We start from the raw sequence: 18,628 nt of genomic DNA, 5'->3' as shown, positions 1-18,628 counted from the left end.
TCTGTGTCTCCCTCTCTCTCTGACCCTCCCCCGTTCATGCTCTGTCTCTCTCTGTCCCAAAAATAAATAAAAACGTGGAATAAAATGTGAGAGAGGCTAATGTTGGGGAGGAGACAAGAGCCCTAAGTAAAGATCCTTGCTCCGTTTTTATTAGGATCAGAAGGCTTACAAACGTGATGGACGTGCACAAAGAGACAATGAAACCGTGAACATTAATTCATATGTGTGAGAGAAAAGGGGTTTTTGAGGATATGCGGTGTTAGGGTTTGGGTCAATACAAAACAAAATCCCAGAGCCGGGAAGATGGTTGTTTATGGCAGGCACAAGGCAACGTGTCTGTTTATCTTAGCTTGCCTGGGGGATAAGACAGAGCAGGCTACCTCAGGGTCAACAAGGCTCCTTTCTTTTGCTAATTAGCTCCGCTCCAGGCAACTTTGCCCTGCTGAGGTCTATAACCTTGTTTACTTGCTTACCTATTCTGGTCCTTCCCTCCTGTGAAAACAGCTTTCTGCTATTGCACTATTTTGGGGCACTTCCGCCCTGATTGCCTAATGTTGGATGCTTTCATCCTGTGGCTTCCTATTCCTCTATGCCTTTGTTCTATACTGGGGGCGCTTTTGCCCTGTTTACCTAATCTTGGATGCTTTCTTCCTGTGACTTTGTTAACCCATAGGTGCAAGCTCAGGGAATTCCTAAGCTTATTCCCCACACATTTTTAGCAGTCTGTGGGAGGTATCTTGACACCCTAGGTTTGTTACAGATACTGCGCATTTTGGATTTTTGGTCTTTCTCCTAGTTGGTCTTTGTTTATGTGAGAGATTCAAAAAGTACTCCGCTGCCATTTCTGCTACCATCTTCCTAAAATGCTGTCAGGACAGAGCCAGTCCAAGGCTCTCTAAAACAGTCATCCCTAGGAAAGAATGACTCATCCCTCTCACTTACAGGAATCTTAATTTCCTAAGAATGATGACTGGCACAGAGGGCCCTCAGCCTCAACCTGCTTCTGAGTGTATTTTAGGGGCTGGCAGAATGTTAATGTCCAGAATTCCGGACTAAGATCTGATGACTTGGTTCTTAAGTGAGGCCTCCTTGGGAGATGAGGGGAGGGGAGGCAGTGCCCTAGAACATTGCCCACTGAAAGGACAAAGCTGAGTGGCAGGAAGTTGGAGTCATGGTAACAGCGATACCTATCATAAGCTTCAGGGTAAGGGTCCCAGAGCTGTGCTGTTTTCTCAGCTCATCTGCTGATTCAGGGAGTCTGGCATGATAAGCCCACATGGGTGGCCTTCTTCCATCTGCTCCTTCAGGAGTCTGTAAGACCTGTGCTCTAAGTATGATGGGCAGGACACCTGCCTCAGAATGGGGGAGGAGAGGGGATTCTGGTTTCTGTATCTTTGTGTCCCTTCCAAAACTGAAAAGCACAGGATGTGATGTGCCTGTCAACTGTTGAGAAGGATCCCCAGAAGAGCGCCCAGCAGCAACCCTAATTCCCCATTATACACACACGCCCCACACACAGGGTTGACCCAATTTGAGGCTTCAGTTTTAATAGCAAAGCTGCCCCAGGCTTTCACTGGGCCCTCACCTGCCCCGCCCCTCCCTCCTCTTCTGCTCCACCCCACTGGCGTTCTCCCCCTAGGGGTACAGCACTGGGCCCAGCCAACGTGGGGGCATTCCGCCAGGAGGAAAGCCGACTTTCCACCAACAGCGGCAGCACCACCACCACCACCACCCAGACCTAGTTCAGTTCGCTTCACTGGAGAGGGTTGGAGACGGTGAGGCTCTCGGTGGTGCCATTCTCGGGAGTGGCGGGGGCGCCCCTCACCGTCTGGGCCAGGGTGCCCCCGCGGCGGGTGCTGGACGCCTCGGAGCCGGTGGCCTCCAACAGTTTGGCGACGAAGCCCACGCCGGCCGAGCGCAGCAGGCCACCGCCGGCGCACGCGTACAGCACGGGGTTCACGCTACTGCTCAGGAAGGCCAGCGCGATGAACACGTAGCGCGCCAGGAGCAGCCGGTTCCGCAACGGCCCCGCATCCCCGCCGGCCAGCAACCGGCCCGCCTCGGCCAAGTTCACCACGTGGTAGGGCAGCCAGAAGGCGGCGAAGGTCAGGATGATGAGCGCCACCAGGCGGCCCGTGCGGCGGCTGCGGCGGAAGCGCCGGGCCTGCAGCCTGCGTCCGATGTCGGAGTAGCTGGCTACCACCACCAGGAAGGGCAGCAGGAAGCCGGTGAGGGCCTCGAAGAGTAGATGGAAGGCGTTGAGTCGTTCGCTGGGGTACTTCAGGAAGCACACCAGGCTCCAGTTGTTCGGTGCCAAGGTCACTGTGCGGTACACGACGACGGGCGTGGCCAGCAGAAGGGACATCACCCAGATGCCTGCCAGCACCCACCAGGCAACGGCCTTGGTACGTACCTTCTGGGACACAAAGGGGAGGGCCACTGCCAGCGAGCGGTCCAGACTCATGGTCGTGATCAGCAGGACGCTGGCGTACATGCTGACTCCGCAGACATAGTGAAACAGGCGGCAGCCAGCTAGTCCGAACACCCAGGTGCGTTGGGCCACGTTGTGGAGGAAAAAGGGGGCAGTAAGCAATACAGCCAAGTCGGCCAGGGCCAAGTTCAGCACCAACAAGGCAGTGACAGAGCGCTTCTGCATCTTTACCAGGATGCTCCACACCACAAAGCTGTTGCCGGGAAGCCCCACAACCAGTGCCACTGACAGGAGGATGATCGTCAGCAGAGCGATGAACATGACACCTAGTGAGGAGGTGCTGCAGAAGATGTAGCGTCCGGGGCCACTGCAAGGACCTGGAAGGTGAGGGTGAACACAGGCATGAGGGTGGGGATCCAAGGTTTCCCGACACCCTGGACACACCTAGCCTGATGGCTGTAGCCGTCTCCAAATCAGCAGCATCAGTTGCACCTCTGCAATATACTGTCCTCACCACTGTCAACAGACCTGTCTTAAGGGGATCTGGCTGAGTAGAAACACTGATTTCCTAACTAGGCCCCGGGGCTCCTTCCTGCCCACAGACCCATTTGCAAAATACAGAGCAACAACAGCAGACCCTTTCTGCCTCCTTCCCTTCTGAAACCCAGAACCAAATGGCAGGGGCAGGGTGGGGGGATGCTTTCCTTAACAAGGACACACCCTTCAAAAGGCTAGCTTCTCGGTCACCTGCCAGGCCCCGAGCCCCCTCAGTTCCAATGATTTCCACCAATCACCTCACTCTCTCCAGAGGTGCCCAGGGCCCACCAGGAATAACAGGGATGGGGAGGAGTTTGTGGATAGGAGACAGGAACAAATCCTCCCCAGCCAGGCTTTCTTTGGAAATTCCTTTGCCCTTTCGATCATGGCTGTAACCTGCCCCACCACTACCTCCCTACTCCCAGGGTACTTACTTACAGACTTCGCCGCGTACTGGTTGGAAGCTGGTGCCAATCCCAAGGCCAGGGCAGAGTGGCGTAGCCTATTACCAGATCTGTCCCAGTTCCAGGGTCCTGGCCCCAGGTCTGGGTGCTGTCAGCTACGTTGGCCAGAGAGGAAGTACCAAGAAGCAGAGGAGGGGGAAGACACATCTTCCTGAGGGTGGGGCTGAAACTCCTAGCCCTCCCTTCACTGGGGAGGGGGGAGGGATGGTCTTTGTGTTCCAGAAGAGCCTAGCAGGGAGGAGGACTCCTCAGGGGTGGGACCAGATGAGAAGAGCCCAAGAAGGTGCAGGGAGAGGAAAGAGGGGTGAGGGGAGTGAGTAGGCTGGGGTGTGGCCTCAGATGCAGGTCTAGACTGGAGAACTGCACTGGGTCATACAGGAGAAGGAGGAAAGGAAGCTGGAGAAGGGAAATGGGCTCATATTGAGAGGCCAGAATGTTGGATATCTTTACATGTCATGTAAATAATATCATGTAATAATTTTTAGATTAATAGGAAGTGAGCAACAACTAACAGTCTTGGGAGGCATCAAGACTTGGCAGAGAGACAAAGGAGAGATGCCACCTCCCTGGGAACTTCCTGTCCTCCAGGAAGATGTGGCTAGGTTATGGCTTTGGGTTTAGGTAACATCAGGACTTGAAGAGGACAGCACTCTGTCCTTGGCTTGGGTTCAAGCCATGAGCAGAGTTGGGGGGTGGGGCTCTTCCAGAACCCCCCATCCCTTCCCTCATGTAAAAAGATTGGTTCAATTCTTCTTCTTGGCAGAAGCCAAAGTCCAAAGGACCTCCTTTGTATTACACAGAATGCCAATTTCTTCCCCTTCCCCAACCACTTCCCTTGTGCTTGGACGTGTGGCTACCCTGCCACATGAATTTGGATTGAAGATCTGGGCGCTGGACAAGGAGGTCACCATCACCTCTTTCCTACCTTCTCATAGTTGGCTGTCCAGTCCCACCTCAGACACACAGAGAAAGTAGAGGCTGAGCATAGGGAGAGGAAGTAGGGGCAGTGATGCGTTATGCTTGCCCTGGCAGGAGGGGAAACCAGGAATGTACAGGGAGGAACAGCCCCAAGAATAGTCACTCTTCGGGGCGCCTGGGTGGCTCAGTCGGTTGAGCGTCCGACTTCGGCTCAGGTCATGATCTCGCAGTTCGTGGGTTCGAGCCCCGCATCGGGCTCTGTGCTGACGGCTTGGAGCCTGGAGCCTGCTTCGGATTCCGTGTCTCCCTCTCTCTCTGCCCCTTCCCTGCTCATGCTCTGTCTCTCTCTGTCTCTCAAAAATGAATAAACGTTAAAAAAATATTTTTAATAAAAAAAAAGAATGGTCACTCTTCTCCCTTCCTGGAAGGAGTGCAGTCTCTCCCTTTGACCTCTTCTGCAGGGACTGAGAACTGAAAAGTCTTTCCTTCAATCTGACCATGAGCCTTTCTGCTTCCTTTCCAACTCTGTCACTTCCCAGGAAAGATGCACTTTGGTCCATCTTTGGTGGTCACTGAGGTCCTTTACCCTCTCTGCTTTGAGAAGGGCCAGTGCAGAGCTGACCCAGTAGCTGTGAGACAGAGGATGTGATGCAAAGAAATGGGCTGAAACCACAGCAGGAAGGCAGAGTTGAGGAAGGGCTTTCTGACCACAGAGGTTGTAAGACAGGGACTATGGAAGGGAGGAAGTTAGGGAGCTTCTGCCCTGACACATGAGAACAGGAAGAAGTTCCCGCTGTCAGTGTCAGAGGATGCAAGTTCTGGCCCAGAGCTCAGGGGTCAACCAGAGGCCCCTCCTGACAGAAACTGGGTTGTCTTCGCCTCCTCTCCCAAACTGCTCCCCACTTCCATGTCTCTCAACAGCCTTTCTTCCTCCACCCCAGGCTAGATACTGTAAGCATACTTCCTGCCCCCCAGATGCAGAGCTCCACCCTGCCCCAGTTTGGGTGCCCCTGGCATGACCCTGCAGACTGAATTTCCTTTACTCTTTCTTGGCCTCTGTCTGAGTGATGTGAACAGTCACTAAAGCAGAACCTGGGATGGTGGTCCGGGTGAGCACTCAGGTCACCAGCCATCTAGGTTTGCCAGGGACTGAGGATTGGGACAAGAAACTGTTGGTGGTGAAACTGGGAAAGTCTTGGGCAAACGGGGATGTTAGTCACCCTAGCGACCACCACATGTGTGTGCATGTGGATGTCCTCTGAACTCCATCCTACATCCTCAAACTCAAAAGCGTCAGGATTCAGAACAGTTTGGGGACCTAGCGATAGAGAGATTCCAAAAGATGGGGGCCAAGGGGTATGGGGGGCAGTGAGCAACAGCTAGCAGTCTTGGGAGGAGTCAAGACTTGGCAGAGAGAAAAAGGAGACCAAGGAGAGATGTCACCTCCCTGAGAACTTCCTGTCCTCCAGTCATCCACACAATCCCCGTACCCCTCACCCCAAGCCCCAAATGTCCCCTGGGTGAGCCTGTGCCTGCTCCTGGGCTCCTTTTTGAGTCAGGTGACCTTCGGGGGGAAGAGTTGGATTCAGAGAGGAAGACAGGGCTCCCAGCCTCCCTCCCCACACTGCACCAACCACAAGACAGGAAAACTTTCCTTTCTAACCCCACACATTGTCTTTCCCCTTCCAGAGCTGGCTTTTTCTCCACTCAACTCTTTCAGACTGCAGGAAGTGGCTCCCATCCCCATTTTCTCATTCAAGCCCCCATACCTTTCCTTCCTCTTTCTCCCTTTATTTCCAGAGCGGTCTATGGCTTGGCTGGAGGGAACCAGGCCACCCAGACTCGGGAGAACAAGTCAAGATGCCACTGAAGGCTGGCAGCGCCCAGCCTTGGACTGACCCAGCAGAGAACCAGGTGGCTTCAGTACAACTCAGGCATAATGATCTACCAGTGTGGGCATGCTTAACCCATCATGTAATGCCCCCCTCCTCAGTGTATTTCACAGTAGCTATTGGCAACAAGTAAGCAGTTCTGGCATGTAGGCCCATGCCTACCTGCAGGCACACAATATTCACTAACAAGGACCACCACCACTTGCAATCCCTCAGTTTGGAGGAACCCGGGCCTGCCCAGAAAGATCCAAACTGTGGCCAGAGAAGGCTCCCCAAACGCTCCAGATGTTCCCTGAGTTCTGGGGGAGGGACGACGGAAGGGGATAGGGAAGAGCAGGCCGGGTTGGTAGGGTTTGTTGTCAAGGGTCCCATCCCTGACTGTCCTTCTCCACCCCGCCCCCAGGGTCTCCATCGCCCTGGCCCTGCCCCACCACTTTGAGCCGAGGGGTAGTTCGGAGCTCCATGGTCCCCTCCCTAGAGCGGCCCCCGCCTCGGGCCTCTCCAGAGCCCTCAAAGAGTCTTGTAAGGAAGCGGGGACCTGCCCGGGGCAGCAGATCCCCTGCGGTGAAGACGTAGAGCACCGGGTTGACGCTGGAGCTGAAGAAGGCCAAAGCTGTGGTTCCAGCTCTCGCTGCCTGGCCCGCCCCGCCCAGCCTGGCCAAGGCCCCTTCCGGCGGAGCCAGCGCGGCGACCACCTGCAGAATGTTGACCACGTGGTAGGGCGCCCAGAGCAAGCCGAAGGCGAGCACGATGGCGCTCACCAGCCGGCCCACCCGCGTCCTGCGCCGCCCGGCGCCCCAGCGGGCGCCCCGCAGCCGCGCCAGCGTCAAGCCGTAGCAGCCGAGCACCAGCCCGAAAGGAAGCACGAAGGCGGTCAGCGTCTCCAGGCTCAGGTGGGCCGCGGCGTGGGCCGGCGACGGGTGGCACAGCTGGCACACGCGGTCTCCCCACAGGTGGCGGTAGACGGCGGCCGGGGCGGCGAGCAGCAGAGCGGCCAGCCAGACGGCCAGCAGCAAGCGGCGGGCCAGGGCCGGACTGCGCAGCCGGGGCGCCAGGAAAGGGCGGGTGACGGCGAGGCAGCGCTGCAGGCTGAGCAGGCTGGTGAGCAGGACGCTGGCGTACATGCTGAGCGCGCACACGTAGTACACCGCCTTGCAGCCCGCCTGGCCCAGCGGCCACGCCTGCCCCGCCAGGAAGGTCGCGAAGAGAGGCGTGAGCAGCAGCACCGCGCCGTCGGCCAGCGCCAGGTGCAGCACCAGCGTGGCCGCCAGCGGTCGCCCCCTTGCGGGCCGCCAGCCCGCCAGGCTCCACACTACGAAACCATTGCCCGGCAGTCCCAGCAGCGCCGCCAGCAGCAGGAAGGCCGTGCCTGTGACCCGCGAGGCCTTCCAGCTCAGCAGCGTCTCGTTCCCCGGGGGTCGGTAACAGGCCAGCATTCTGTGCCTACCGGGAGATGGAAAAGGCCATGGAGGGCATTTAGGGGGTGGGCAAAAGCCCAGGGTACCCCTCATGCCAGGTGAGAAGGGACTGCGTTTCCTCCCACTTTCCTCTCTTCTAAGAGCCTTGACTGACTTCCTGACCTACCCTGGCCCCTACTCAATCACTACTTCTTGGAACCCAAATCCCCTGCTGTCAGTCAGCCGACCTCCCCAGTCCTGACTCCCAGGCTGCCACTACCTCCACTTCTACCCCTTTAGCTGGGCTTCTTCTCTGTCCAGCCCCATTCCTTATACCTTAGGGCAAAATGAGTGGTGGGAAGTAAAGGTGCATGCGCAGATCTACTTACCCACCTGGGAGCTAGTAGGATCAGGCCCACGAGGGGGCTGGAGAAGCTGAAAGGCACAGCAGCAGTGAGTGAGGTGCCTACTCCTGTCCTCTGCCAGTTAGATTTGCAGTGTGAGACTAGGAACAGGGAGGGACGAGGTGGAGTTCTTCTCAGGCCTTTCCTAGGGCTCCTCCCGCACTCTACCCTTTCCCATCACTAACAGGTCCAGGCATGTGACAGGCTGCTTCCCTAGGAAACAGGACTATCTGCAGGTATACAGATAAGGTTCCCTGATCGTGTAGGTGAGTAGGGACACTACAAAATCCTGGGTCCTGCATCTGCCCTCCTCCCTCGGGCAGTTCTGGCCCCAGTTGTTGGGACAGTTGTCACCACGTGCTGAGGCTTCCCTGGCCTACACTCAGCAGAGAAGGTGACCCAAACTACTCGTTCCCCCAACTGCTCTATTTTGACCTATTTCCTGACTTCTGATCCTGCTGAGCCCTCTTTTTCTTCAGCCTGCTACCTACTCCTCTTGATGAGGTTTTGAGGTTATGGGGGTGATGTCCAGAGCCGACGGCCAAGAAAGAATTCTTGAAGATGTCCTTGGTACAAAAAGGTGATTTTATTAAAGCATGGGGACAGAACCTGTGGGCAGGAAGAGCAGTTTATAAGTGTGAGGGGGTGATCCTTTATATACTGTGGAGCTGAAGGAGATAAAGTCAAGAGGAAGTTTCTTGAAGGGATTTCCATATGCTAAAGAGGAGTTACAGATTGTTGGGGGCCTAGCTATTGCCAAGCTAAGGCTGTTTTGCCCTCTAGCAAAGTATTATCATTAAGACAGTAGGGAGCTCCTGGAGATTGGACTATTGATGAGATTGCCCTTTTCTTGTAATTTACTAAGATATTTGTAAACTGATAGAGACTCAGGTCCTGTGATCTCTATCAGTTTAACCATTGTTTTCTGTTCTTATCTTTGTTCTTGCACAGCTAGGAGTGCCTGAGGAATATCACACATATCCCACCTGGGGGCAGGGGAGTTGTTAGTTTGTGCTCTGCCTTTAGCTTGCCTTATGCACCCACATCACTCTCATCTCTTACCTTATGCCCTGCTCCATTCTTTCTACTCCCAGGGCTCTCAAAGGGCTACCAATGACAGCTTTCAGTCACAGTGCTGAGTTCTGGGGGATGCATTGGAGGTACAAGGGACTTATCAGCTCTTTGAGGAATCATAACACACAACCACAAAGAGACCATCCTACGGAGCTACGAGATAAGAAGGTAGGAAAGGATGCATTGGTAGAGACATACTGAAAAGAAGCCTTCTCTGGGTGAAGAGATCAGGCAAAGCCTGGAAATGCAGAAATTTGAGGGGGACCTAGTACACTGATAAAGTTGAGCTAAGGGGAAAGACCCCTGCCCAGTTACCAGCTAGAACTGGGCACTCCTTGGGAGCCAGGACACCAGTATTGTCTCAGTTTGGGTTACTTCCAAAGCACAGCCTGAATTAGCATGGGTACAGGTAATTCTGCATCTGGGAAGTCAGCTCAGGAAGTAGAAGTGAGGGAGCAGGGGAGGAGAGGGAAAAAGAGAGCCAAATAAGTGTGTTATTGAGTCTCTTCAGTAAGGATTAGGAAGCTCTCAGAATTACACAGAATGCCTTCCAGAAAGACAGAAGACTGGGGCACTGATGCCCAGCTTGCCTTCTTCACTGTTTGAGGGTTGTCCTAGAGGCATTATACACACTTGCAGCCTATACGTGTCAGGAGGCTGAGTGGGCTGCCGCAGCCTCAAACACCTAGGCAGGAAAGCAGAGATTTACACTCATGTGAGGGGTTCAGTCTTAGTGAGAGTCTGAGCTGCCATACAACTATCCACAACTATAGCTGAAATCAGAGATGGGACTCAGGGCACCCAAAGCCAGTCTTGATGCCATCAAAAGACAACCCCCTTCCCCTTCACATCTCCTTCACGCCGATTCAGTGGCCAAAAGAGAAAGGTGAGAGAGAAAGTGACTAATGCAGTGTAGCTGAAGTGAGCAGTTCTGGAGATTGAAGCCAGAGAAATGTTGAGCCGGCCCCTCCCCTAGACGGAGGAAGAAGCAGGAAAGCAGGAAGGCCAGGGTCCCAGACAGGATCCTGGTGATCCTGGATCCAGGGAACAGGATCCATCCTCTCCTCACACGCCACCCTGGCACACTGTCTCACCCTTCATTTCCTCCAAGCTCTGCCCATGATCCCACCCGCAGCCTGGCTTCCCCTTTCCTAATGCTGCAGTTTATGGCTTTCACAGTAGGTGGCAGCAAGTACAGTGCAAATCATGTATAACGCAGCTTCTCTAGGGTTGGGAGCCAGGAACTATTCCTAGAAATTCTCTCCATAGAAAGAAAAACACCAGAGACCACATTCCATCCTTACATAGTTCCCATTTATCCTCAGCACACACTGCCATCAGACAGACAGACACACACACACACACACACACACACACGCACGCACGCACAAAAGCCTCATGACTTTTGTGGGCAACTCTGGGCCTCAATCTCTCCTCCACTATCCCATCTAGGCCCCTCCTTCTCTCCCTCCCCTTGGACTTTGCCCTTCTTACTGGCCAGGCAGGGGGGACCAGAGTCCGGGTTGACTCATCTCCCACCTCACTGGAGCTGAGATCCCAGCTGTGTAGCTGAAAACACCACCATTTCAGCCCCAGCACAGCAGAGAACCACACAGCCAAGAACTCAGTGGGAGAGGCAACTCCCCTGCTCCTTCCCTTCACCATGGAGTACCTCTCAGCCCTGAACCCCAGCGGCCTGCTCAGGTGATTTTTAACCCTCCTTTCTACCCTCCAACTCTGAGGATAGGGCATGGCAACAAAATTCCATTTGGCCCCCAGGAGACTCTGATACTCACCCCTTCTCCTCCCTGCCCCCACTTTCCACAACGGGCTTGTCCAGCTATGGAACCACCACTCACCACCCCCACTCCATGGTCTCTCCCTAGGCTACTCTGATCTGCAAACCTAGATCCCTCCCTAACTCCCCAGGCACCCCACCCCATCATCCCTACTGCATTCACCAAACTTCTCACTTCTTGACCTTTCTTCCCAACTACCAGGTCAGTATCCAGTATGAGCTCTGAGTTTGGCAGGAAAGTCTGGACTTCAGCTCCACCACCCCAGCGACCTTTCCGTGTCTGTGATCACAAGCGAACCACCCGGAAAGGTCTGACAGCTGCCACCCGCCAGGAACTGCTAGACAAGGTAAGTGAGCCAAATCCCTAAGTTCCTACTGCAGGGGCTAGAGAAGAGTGAGAACTTACAGTGACTGAGCAGAAAGGCTGAGGTTAGTTACATGGCTGCTCCTCCCTCTGAGGGCTAAAGTGGGGGGGGGGTGCGGCGCGGTTCAGCCCAATGACCAATGCTGTATTTAGGTTATTTCTTTTCCAGGGGGTAGGAGGAGGAATAGCTAGGGAGGGTTGGGGGAATGGCATTCAGAAGTCAGTATGGAATGGTGATTCATATGACAAGTCAAGTTCAAGTCCAGATTCTACCACTTGCTAGTGTCACACTGTAGGAAGTTGTTCAACCTATCAAAACTTTAGTTTCTTGATCTACAAAAAGGGAATAATGTTACACCTTTCTCCTAGGGTTGTGGAAAGGAGTCAAAGAGGACATGTATGTAAAGTCTACATAGATACCTGGCACTAGTGAAGACTCAAAAAGGCTAAGGGTCATTGTTACTGAAAACAGTTCTCTGAGAGTGGGGGACAGTGAGGTAAGACACTGGAGAGAAGACAGAAGGATGGACCTCAAGAGAACCTGACTAGTTTTTCAATTCCAAACCACTAGGATTGGCTCAGAGGGTAACAGGGAAAGAGGACAATGACAGAGGAGCAACTAGGTTAAAAAAAGTCAGCCCTTAGTGAGGGTCCCCCCAGCAACTAAGCACCAAGAGCTGGAGCCATTTGAAGAATGGCAGTTTCCCAGGAAGTAGAGTTGGGGTGTCAACCAGCATCCAGAGCCAACCAGTGGATGTGGGGCAGCTGGAGAGGGAGGGGCATGGATAAGCCCTGCCCCTTCCCTCCTGCTTCCTGTGGCTGGGCAGGCACTGGAGGCCCTGCTGCTGAGTGGAATGCTAACACTGGTGCTGGAGGAGGATGGGACCGCCGTGGAGAGTGAGGACTTCTTCCAGCTTTTGGAGGATGACACGTGCCTGATGGTGCTGGAGTATGGGCAGAGCTGGACCCCCAGCAGGGTGAGAGGCCCATAGTGGGGCTTGCTGTAGGCCACCAATCCTTTATATCTCTCCCAAGCTTCTCTAGCCCAACCGTGATCTTGGGGGCAGAGACACTGGGAGAGGTAAGGGGTTGCCAAGGACACCATACAGGGGACAAAGAGTCCAGGCAAGGGTGGGTCTGACCCAGTGCTGGTGGGGAACTGTGTGCCCAGTGCACACCGTGGGTGTCAGGGTGTGAGGGTGCGTGGCACTGATGAGTGTACCCTACAGAGTGGGGTGCTGTCATACGGCCTGGGCCGTGAGAAGCCCAAGCACAGCAAGGACATCGCCCGTATCACCTTTGATGTATACAAGCAAAACCCTCGAGACCTCTTTGGCAGCCTCAATATCAAAGCCACATTCTATGGGCTCTACTCCATGAGTTGTGACTTTCAAGGACTCGGCCCAAAGAAAGTACTCAGGTCAGAGACCAACATATCGTATTTCCTCATCCCCTTACAGTTGCAGCGCCCTTAATTCCTTCTTCTATACTCCCCTATCCATAATCTCTCCCTTGTGGAAAACCCCCTCTATAGCCTCCTCCCACGCTCCCCCACCCATCCGACTTCATCTTGTCTCTGCCCTTCAGGGAGCTCCTCCGTTGGACCTCTGCACTGCTGCAAGGGCTGGGCCATATGTTGCTGGGAATTTCCTCCAGCCTTCGCCATTTAATAGAAGGGGCCGAACAATGGCATTGGCAGCGGCAGGGTCGCCTTCATCCCTACTGAGAAGGGGCTCCAAGCTGCTTTCTGCCCCTAGATTCATTCCAAGAGACACACTGTGAGGATTGTGACAGCATCAGCTTTGGAGATCTGAAGACAGTGCAGATTAGGTAACTCACCTGATTTCCCCAATGCCTTCTGACCCCACTGTGACAGGCCCCATCAGCATAACACCTTACACCCCTAGCCTATACCCTTTCCTGAAGAATGCTGTCCCTTCCTAGCCATCTTTCCAGCATCCCACTTACCCGGAAAGGCCACAAGCCTGTCCCCAAGTATCTTGACCCCACCCTGATCATTGCTACATCTAGATTCCTTGCAACTCCTCCTGTCCCTAAGCTTCCTAGTGCACTGAATTCAGCCCTTTCTGATTTTACCTTGAGATTTCTATTTCTTTATACCCTTTTCCCCAAAATAACAAAAACATTTCCAATAAAAATATAAAAACGTTTATTAATAAGACTTTTGATTCCAACTTAAACTAAGAAGGGGACAGGACAGATACTCCCACTACCTTCCCCATCACCCAGTCCCAGGTCCAAAGGCCTCAGTCTTCAAGTATTGAGTTCAAAGCCCTCCTCCGCTTGGCCACTGCCCCCTGCTGCTGTTCCCAAGCCTCTCGGCGCTTCAGGAAAGTAGTCAGGGCCACATTTCGAGCCACATGGTGGCCAAAAGGGTCTCTTATCAGCTCCTGGTTCCGCTCCCCTGCAAAGGGAATCACTCATGTTCAGTATCATCATACAGTCACCCCCCATGCTCAAAGCGACACTCCCTGGGTGAAGGTCCCTCCATTTTCCCTGGGCCCTGGGTTGGCCTCAGGGATAATACCTCAGTCTCCAAAGAACGGAAGACAGGAGAGGGCGGGAGCACAGGGCTGCATAATCAGCAGAGGAAAGGAGGGCAGACTGCTAAGAACCCATGGCCAACACCACCCTTTTGAACTGAAGTCTCTGCTGTATTTAAGTCCCCTCCCCAGCCACTCAGCCATCTGGAGTGAGGGAAGTTTGGAAAGGTTAGAGAGAGGTGCAGGTACTCACCCAGCTCGGCAGCAATTTCCTTCCGGGCCCCCAAGGCTGCTCCACTCCAGATGGCATCTAGCACTCGGCTGCCATGACGACTACAGGCCAGAGCCACGTATTGTCCCTGCAGTGAAACAAGCAAGGTAGGTCCCCCTAGGGCATTCCACAAAAGTGCACTGGGGAGGGCAACGGGGAAGTGAAGTTTCAGAAGTTTATGGGCTGAGTCGAAAGAGCCTGGGAACGATATATCCTCTCTGATTCTGAAGGACAGTCTCAGGGCAAGCTCATGTTCTCTTAAATGGATGTTGGTGGGGGAATCAAAGCAGAAACCAGAACCTTTAGGGTCTTCAGCACACGGCGACGCTGCTTGCGTGTCACGGAGGGGCTGGTCAGGACGGCATCAAGCACGTGGGAGCCAGCAGGGTTCTGGGCGAGAGTCAGAAGTTGTGGTCCCGTCAAGGCACCCAGACTTCGAAGTACGATACCAGGGCTAGAGAAGTGCAGCAGATGCTGAAGCAGAAGAGACCCAAGGACTGTCACTTCCCCCAGAGCCCTGGCCGTGGCCATTTCCACCTGGTAGGACAGAAACAGGGATTTAGGAGGCAGCCACCAAAGTGCCACCCCCACCTGGATGAAGCCAGAGATCCCCACACCCTCACCACAAGGGTGAAGGACTTTTTAAACCCTGGCCCCAATTAGTCACTGACTTGGCCCCTCTCCTACCTCACCTGGTGCTCTGCGGGCACTGCCCCTTCCTCCTCTGCCAGTCTATAGTATACCTCATAAGCCGTCAAAGTGGCAAAGAGAGGCACACAAGCCACTTGCCGGGAAGGGGGCTCCGCACAGTGGAATGCCTAGAGGAGAAGACAAAACATGATGAATCGGAGAGCTACCTCATCCCTCACCCCGACTATCTAGACAGAGGAAAGCATTCAGGAGATGTGAGAATGTAAGCTGCATAAGGGCAGGATGTCATCTGCCTTGCTGTATCCCCAGCCCCTATACACATAACAGGGGTTGAATAAACATTTATTCCTTAAATAAACTGCTCTCTTAGTTCTGGGAGACAATTTTCATTCCAGGGCTATGAGATGGGTTTGGCCTCATTTCTCTCTGGATCTGTGAACTCCCTGGACATTAGGCCTCTTGAGTCCAGAGATACAACCACTGAAGATTAGAGAGGTCCTAACAGGTGGAATTTGAACTGAGGGCATAAACAAGTTGGGGGCAACACCTACTCACCTCCAACAACAGCTGCAGGACCCGGGCTTGGTGGGCCCCAACTCTGCGGCAGGCCCCCACCAGGGCAATGACCACCCCCGGGTGACCTTGAGCCAGCACAGCTTCCAGGGCAGGGCTCAGCTCCTCAAACACGGGGGACAGCTGAGGGGAGACACAGAATGAGGAATCTTTGGCATTCTGTAACAGTGGACTGAGTTATTCAGAGAAATCTTCCTGCTGAAAACAACTAGAAGTGCTAGATAAGCACGGCCAATATCAGGATTTGGGTTTGGCCAGATAAAGTCTAGGACAAGGGGCAGTCTTAGAGGTGCTGCCTCACATGAGGGAAGCAGCAATACTTTAAATGGCCACACTCTCAAGATAAGGGGATACTGGAATTAAATCTGCCCTTCTAGGGGCACCTAGCTATCTCCGTCAGCAGAGCACACAGCTCTTGATCTTGGGTTGTGAGTTCAAGCCCCACATTTGGTGTAGAGATTACTTAAAAATAAAATCTTAAAAAAAAAAAAATCTACCCTTCTACCCCAACTCCCAACTCTGTATTGCTACAGATAGTTGACCACAAACACGGGTCATGGAACCTCAAGCTGCATATTTGGATTAAGCCAGTCACCTGCTGGTATTGGTACCCAAGAAGCCAAAACAAATCCTTTCTGAGAAGGCACTTTCGTCATAAGCTCTGAGTAACCCCCAGGAATAACTTCAAGGGGAATGGCCAGCACACACTCAGAGATGCAGAGGCAGGCACACAATAAAATAAGGCACAAGGGACAAAAACTAGCAGAAATAACAGAGCACAGAAACAGATCCGGCCCCACTCTCAACTCACCAGCTCAGGGGTAGTAACAGCATCCAGTAAACGCTGCAAAGGGAAGTTGGCAATGGGGTGTGCGGCCAGGGTCTGCAGCTGCCCTTGGAAGTGATCCTCAAAGAGGCTCTGGAGCCTCGGGGGCTCCAGCACCAGCAGCACTTGCTCCAGGAGTCTGGAGCTCGTCTGATCCCGCAGAAATAGCAGTAGGGGGCTAGGGACAAGGAGAAGGTGATCAAGCAGCCTTTACTGCATCTAAAATATCCATATCACTTCATTCACTTCACACAGCCTCATCAACTTTGGTGGACTCTGAGGCCTAGACCATACCTGCCATCTGCTGAGGAATTGCGGCTACTCAGATAGCCAATCACAGCACTGCAGAGCTGAGCACAAAACTGGGGCAGTTTGCGGTGTAAGATTTGTAAGGCCACTTGAAGGCAGAAGCTGGAGATCTTGTCAGTGATAAATACTGAGGGAGAGGGCAGAAATAATAAAAGCAGCTCTTCCAAAATCCAGACAACCTGTACAACCTCAAACCTCAAGCAAAAGATATCAGGGACTTTGGACGTAAAAGCTCTATACAGAGTCTTTGCAATATCAAACCCAATCAGATTTGAAAAGGAATAAGACTGATCGAAGTAAGGGCCTCAGATGATGACAGTTCACCTCCAGAAAAGCAGGTCCTAGACCCTCCTCCTTTTTCCCTCCTTACCAGCAATGTCCTTCAGAAAGCAGGAGCTCAGGTCCTGAAGGCGATTCAAGAAGGTTTCAGGGACCTCAAAATCAGATGGCTTACCTTCCCGAGCTGGGGCCCTTTGTGCTTCTGAAAGAAGACCAAAAACACGTGCAGTGCTGGGATCACAAACTACCATCCAGGAGGGAGAATAATCCCATAGATGAGCAAGGAATACCTCTTCTCATCTGGATGACTAAACAGAGACTACGTTTCTGTTTTAATTTTTCTAAGAAATTTCAACAGCTCCCCAGTGGTCCAGAGAAGATAGGCCAAACTCTCAGGACTTCAAGGCCTCATCTAAACTCTCTAACCTTATTTCCCAGAGTTTTTTAAACTGTAGGTCACTGCCTACAAATGCATCATAAAATCACTTTAGTGGATCTTAACCAGCAATTTTTCAATAGAATAGAATAAAACAGAAAAGCAAATATCAGAATGGGTTGTATATATATTAACTTCTCAAAGTTCTGCTTGAGTCCAATATATGTATACATACACAGACGCATGTTCAGTGATGTTTAAAACAAAACAAAAAAAAAATCTGTGAGTTGTGGTTTAAAAAAAATTTGACACCCATTCCTCATGAATCACCTCTTACCCCTGGCCTATTCTACTAGCTGTCCCCCAAACACACCTATGCATCCTCACGTCTGGGCCTCTGTGTGCACTAATCTTTGGCCTGTTAAGTCTTGTCCTAATTTCTCTGCTAATTCTTTAAGGTCAGCAAGAATTACTCTTCTGCTTACTCTCTTCTACTGGACTTCCTAAACTCTCCTCTCCTCTACGTCCACTTCCCTCTTGTAATACTTACCAGGTGACTGAGAGCCACGGTGCCTGGCTCTCTCAGACTCCAGAAGAGTCCCTCCCAACACCTGTAGCAGAGTTCTGACCACGAAGCTGCCATGTGTGTCTCCACAGTAGAAAAGAAAATCATCACACACCTCGGAGGCTAGTCCCAAAACCAGCTCCTCCAGAGTCTCCAAGGGACCATCCTTGCCATCTTCCTCCTCTTCCACGTCCTCCTCCTCTTTCTCTGCAGGGCTCCCCAGCAATCGAGGCAGCTGCAGCAAAGCACTTTGCAATACATGCACCCCGCATCGATGACAGGCCACAAAGCGGAAGTTGGAGCGCAAAGTAGCCCATACTCGACACAGCGGTTTCAGGGGACTAAATCCCAGCAGTTCCTGCATAATCTCACTGCCAGTCTTGTTTGTGGCCAAGGCTAGGGCCTCAGCTTCCACTTCCTTCAAAACATTGTGCACCATCAGTTCTGAACAGACAAGAAAAGAAATATTTTAGAGACTAAGAGGAGGATGGTTATGTTCCATTAGTTAACTAAAGGAGGGAGAGGGGAGCAATGAAGAGGATATGGGAGACATAGACTAAGTCCCTATGCTCTGGGGACCCATGAAAATTCTCCTGCTTATCCCAGAACTTATGCCCAGCGAATCCCACTTTTAGTCTCACCCTGAAGTCTCCCCACCTCGTTCTTCTCCGGTTTCAGGAGCCTCTTTCAGGGCTGACAGCGCCTGGCGGAAATACCCCAGAGCTTCGGGGCTCAGGTGAGGGTGCGCGTCTGAGGCTGGCTCCGAGCTTCTGTCCCAAGGCCGCTGGCGGCCTGGTGGGGGGCGCCCCGACCCCTTGGCCCGGCGCCCCCGTTTGTCACCAGCTGGAAACCGGCGCCCAGCCTTGTGGAGGGAGCGCGGACCCAGTCCCATGAGTGCTCAAAACCGTGTCCGTCCGCGAAAGCGTCTCCAGTCGCAGAGTAACGTCACGCACGTAGGAGCGTGCCGGGTCCGGACGGAGTTTAGGAAGGCCGGC

At 53.2% G+C, this 18,628-nt stretch overlaps 4 protein-coding genes across 7 annotated transcripts; 1 reads left to right on the top strand and 3 right to left on the bottom strand.

The window, feature by feature from the left end:
- Positions 1-1,521: 1,521 nt before the first annotated feature.
- Positions 1,522-3,687, bottom strand: LTB4R (leukotriene B4 receptor). 2 transcript variants are annotated; one of them, XM_047075544.1, is made up of 2 exons: positions 3,403-3,687; positions 1,522-2,808 (listed from the first exon to the last, which is right to left on the bottom strand). In XM_047075544.1, exon 2 carries the CDS (start codon positions 2,750-2,752, stop codon positions 1,754-1,756), a length of 999 nt encoding a protein of 332 aa, XP_046931500.1. In that variant the 5' UTR covers positions 2,753-2,808; positions 3,403-3,687; the 3' UTR covers positions 1,522-1,753. The 2 variants fall into 2 exon arrangements, with proteins under 2 accessions (XP_046931500.1, XP_046931499.1); XM_047075543.1 differs by having other exon boundaries at positions 3,407-3,687.
- Positions 3,688-4,680: 993 nt separating this feature from the next.
- Positions 4,681-7,678, bottom strand: LTB4R2 (leukotriene B4 receptor 2). The gene has a single exon (XM_047075542.1). The coding sequence runs from the start codon at positions 7,676-7,678 to the stop codon at positions 6,602-6,604; it is 1,077 nt and encodes a 358-aa protein (XP_046931498.1). The 3' UTR covers positions 4,681-6,601.
- On the top strand, positions 7,165-13,438 carry CIDEB (cell death inducing DFFA like effector b). Its single transcript, XM_047075545.1, has 7 exons — positions 7,165-8,623; positions 8,995-9,285; positions 10,708-10,821; positions 11,118-11,262; positions 12,107-12,256; positions 12,509-12,699; positions 12,867-13,438. Exons 3-7 carry the CDS (start codon positions 10,781-10,783, stop codon positions 13,003-13,005), a joined length of 666 nt encoding a protein of 221 aa, XP_046931501.1. The 5' UTR covers positions 7,165-8,623; positions 8,995-9,285; positions 10,708-10,780; the 3' UTR covers positions 13,006-13,438.
- Positions 13,426-18,597, bottom strand: NOP9 (NOP9 nucleolar protein). Of its 3 annotated transcripts, none has more exons than XM_047075540.1 (10): positions 18,291-18,597; positions 17,619-18,077; positions 16,868-16,894; positions 16,399-16,540; positions 16,090-16,282; positions 15,261-15,401; positions 14,747-14,872; positions 14,355-14,591; positions 14,037-14,142; positions 13,426-13,704 (listed from the first exon to the last, which is right to left on the bottom strand). In XM_047075540.1, the coding sequence occupies exons 1-10, from the start codon at positions 18,523-18,525 to the stop codon at positions 13,547-13,549; spliced, it is 1,824 nt and encodes a 607-aa protein (XP_046931496.1). In that variant the 5' UTR covers positions 18,526-18,597; the 3' UTR covers positions 13,426-13,546. The 3 variants fall into 3 exon arrangements, with proteins under 3 accessions (XP_046931496.1, XP_046931495.1, XP_046931497.1); XM_047075539.1 differs by having other exon boundaries at positions 16,784-16,894; positions 18,291-18,595; XM_047075541.1 differs by having other exon boundaries at positions 16,784-16,894; positions 18,275-18,352.
- Between the last annotated feature and the right edge of the window lie 31 nt (positions 18,598-18,628).

The sequence above is a fragment of the Lynx rufus genome, unplaced genomic scaffold, assembly GCF_022079265.1.
Source record: "Lynx rufus isolate CCGP_SWC_20201006 ecotype Redwood Valley unplaced genomic scaffold, mLynRuf1.p SCAF_13, whole genome shotgun sequence".
Lineage (NCBI taxonomy): Eukaryota > Metazoa > Chordata > Mammalia > Carnivora > Felidae > Lynx > Lynx rufus.
Note: the sequence above shows the minus strand (reverse complement) of the source record. Positions and strands in the feature narration are given on the sequence as shown.